The sequence below is a fragment of the Taudactylus pleione genome, unplaced genomic scaffold (genome assembly GCF_031769625.1).
Source record: "Taudactylus pleione unplaced genomic scaffold, aTauple2 ptg000400l, whole genome shotgun sequence".
Lineage (NCBI taxonomy): Eukaryota > Metazoa > Chordata > Amphibia > Anura > Myobatrachidae > Taudactylus > Taudactylus pleione.
Genome location: NW_028284802.1, coordinates 252,768 through 255,855, shown reverse-complemented (window position 1 = coordinate 255,855; position 3,088 = coordinate 252,768). Strand labels below are relative to the sequence as shown.

The 3,088-nt window shown below is 46.9% G+C and overlaps 1 protein-coding gene across 1 annotated transcript; it reads right to left on the bottom strand.

Annotated features, from left to right (window-relative positions):
* Positions 1-1,412: 1,412 nt before the first annotated feature.
* Positions 1,413-2,168, bottom strand: LOC148506478 (olfactory receptor 1f45-like). The gene has a single exon (XM_088446510.1). The coding sequence runs from the start codon at positions 2,166-2,168 to the stop codon at positions 1,413-1,415; it is 756 nt and encodes a 251-aa protein (XP_088302636.1).
* Between the last annotated feature and the right edge of the window lie 920 nt (positions 2,169-3,088).

Genomic DNA, 3,088 nt, shown 5'->3' with positions numbered 1-3,088 from the left:
CTATTTTCCTTCCGAATTCACCAACATGCAAGTTAAGGATCTTTTTTGATTTCGGTCATAGACTCAGAATTTCTTATACTGTACTAAGCTGAAGGAGAACGAATGAAGGATTGGCCGCAGGTTGGCTAGATGAATCTGTATGGAGTGCCAATGTAGCTGACACCTGGCTCTCTGTTAGGGACCAAGGAGGGATTTATCAAAGCTCGGAGAGAGACAAAGTACCAACCTGTCACTTCTCAAACACAACCTGTAAAATGACAGAAGCTGATTGGTTGGTACTTTACCTCCAAGCTTTGATAAACTCCCCCCCTCCCAATCTCCAGACATGGGACTGAGGGCCTGATTCAGAGCCGGACGCAATTTGCGGACAGTCGTTCAGGAAAAGGGGCTGGCTATTCAAATGAACCGTTCGCTCTTTGCGGTCTGTTCACGCCTCTATGTCTGAACGACCGAACAAAACTTGCGGTCGGTTTTTGGATAACTACGCCCCCTGGCCGCTCGCATCCTACGTCATGTCTGCTATTAGATTAATCGAGTACATCGACCAGCGTATGAACTGTTCGCTATTCTTGTGGTTGGTTTTTCCTACCGCAATCTTGCGAGCAGTTCTGACTATAAAATAACCCAGTGACGTGGTCAATGACGCTGCTGTATTAATTATGCACACCCATAAAACGCCCGTTTTGACCTTTAAGCACGCCTGCGTTCGGATCTCCACTCCCCGTTTTCAAGCACCTTCCCCTGTTACCACCCACATACGCCTCCTCCTGTCACTCAAAGTAGCAGGCATTCGCTATTTAGCGAACAAACGATTTTCGGCCGCACTGACTGGTTCGCGCATGCATATTACGATCCGTACGCATGCGCAGTTGGGCAAACATCGCTCGGAACGAGCGAGCGGCCGCTTACGAGCGGCTCTGAATCAGGCCCAGAGCGTAGACACGCTGCTTCACTACTACATATAGAAACCTGCTGGCTACGTAATCCTGGTGCACCACAAGCTCGGTAACTTACATCATCAGCACCTTTCTGTAAGAAGTGACCAGTGAGACACGTAATACTTTGTTAAACTGAAATTGACATAAGCTTATGAGATGTTACCTGCTCAAAATATCTCCATTTTGGAATAAATAAATATTTTTGGATGATATCTACCCATTCACTCGCACCACTATTGGTCCTACTATAGAGAGGCATAAATCGGGAACATTGGTATTCAATAAAGATTCATCTACCCAACGTGTGCCCAAGAGCTCATTCCTTTTTTTTTTTTTTTTTTTTACATTATTACCACCAAGGGGATCCTGGATTCCCCTTACAAATCACATTGGTAGCAAAATGGACTAGAGTGCCCCTGTCTAGAGGAGTGACGCCGACCTTACCTTCTACCGAGACTAAACTGGAAGGTTGGGTTACTGGAAAACTTTGCCAATGGCTCTTTTAATTGCTTTATTTCTCAAGCCGTATATAATAGGATTCAACATTGGAGTAAGCAGATTGTACCCTATTGTAGCCACCCTTTCTCCTAACCCCACTGTTCTATCCCCACCGGAAGACGGCCGGAAATAAACGGACACTATAGTCCCGTAGAACAGGCAAACGGTGGTCAGATGAGAGGAGCAAGTTGAGAAGGTCTTCTGCCTTCCTCCGGTGGAATTAAGCCTGAAGAGGGCCACCAAAATGAAGACGTAGGATAGAATAATGCATACAAAAGGGGCACCCACCGATACTGCCCCCTCAGAAAGAATGAGAGAGAAGTTTGAAGTAGCATCTGAATCGGAGATGGACAAGACCGCCGAGATCTCGCAGAAGAAGTGATTCACTCGCTTTATTCCTGCGTAGCGCAGAGTGGTCACCATCAGCGTGTGAAGCAAGGCGTGGGAACAAGCGGCTGCCCAAGAAATGACCACCAGCAAGATGCACAGGCTGTGCCTCATCCTCGCGCTGTACCTCAGTGGGCTGCAGATGGCCACGTAACGATCGTATGCCATGACGGCCAAGAGGTTGTTCTCCAGGTTGCCGAAGGAGATGAAGCAGAACATCTGGGCGATGCAAGACGGGAAGCTGAGAGACCTGGTGTTGGACAGTAGGGTGGAGAGAAGTGTCGGGATGGTGCTGGAGGTGAAGCCGATATCGACCAGAGAGAGGTTGCTGAGGAAGAAGTACATGGGCGAGTGCAGCGCCTGGTCATACACAATGCAAGCCAGGATCATCAGATTTCCTACGAGCGCCACCAAGTACATGGGAAAGAAAATCAGAAGCAGATAGATCCGGGCCTGAGGGACATCCGAGAACCCCAAAAGGACAAACAGGAGAGAGGAGGAATTTGAAACGAACATCACAAAAGAGCTAAAGAAAAGGGAAATAATAGGATGTTACTATAACAATAGTTATAAATGTCTACTGAACAGTAATAATACAGATTGGTCTGGACTCTGGAATGACGACCTGATTATTCCTGTATCCCTGCCCGCTATAAAACTGCTGACACACAGGCAGGGGCTGAGGAATGATAGCCCTTAGGTGCCCAGACTATGGTCTAATACAGGGGTAGGCAACCTGTGGCACTACACATCCCAGCATGCCCTGTCACAAGTTTAGCACGTCCTAACAGCAGACCCCTCAGGGCATGCTGGGGTGTGTGGTTCCACAGCAGCTGGAGTGCCACTGGTTACCTACCCCTGGTCTAATACACCTTACTATGTAGGTAGCATACGCTTTGTATCTCTGTATAAGCTGCAGTGGGTGTGTGATTGCATAAAGTACCAATACATTACATTTATTAATTACCAGTTATTTATATAGCGCACACATATTCCTCCGCGCTGCACAGAGAATATTTAAGTCGGTCACATCAGTTCCTGTCCCAGTGGAGCTTACAAATCTATATTCCTTATCACATAGGGGCATATTCAATTGGGCGCGAGGTTTAGCGAGAAAAATAAATCTTGTGACCAATTTTGAATTACCACGGGTATGCGCACTGTCGATACACGCTGTATCCAATTTAAAAAAAGTGGTCGCTGGGGTTTCAGAGCTGAATACCCTGCGCTGCGTAAAAAAATTACATAAAATAAAAAGTCACTTA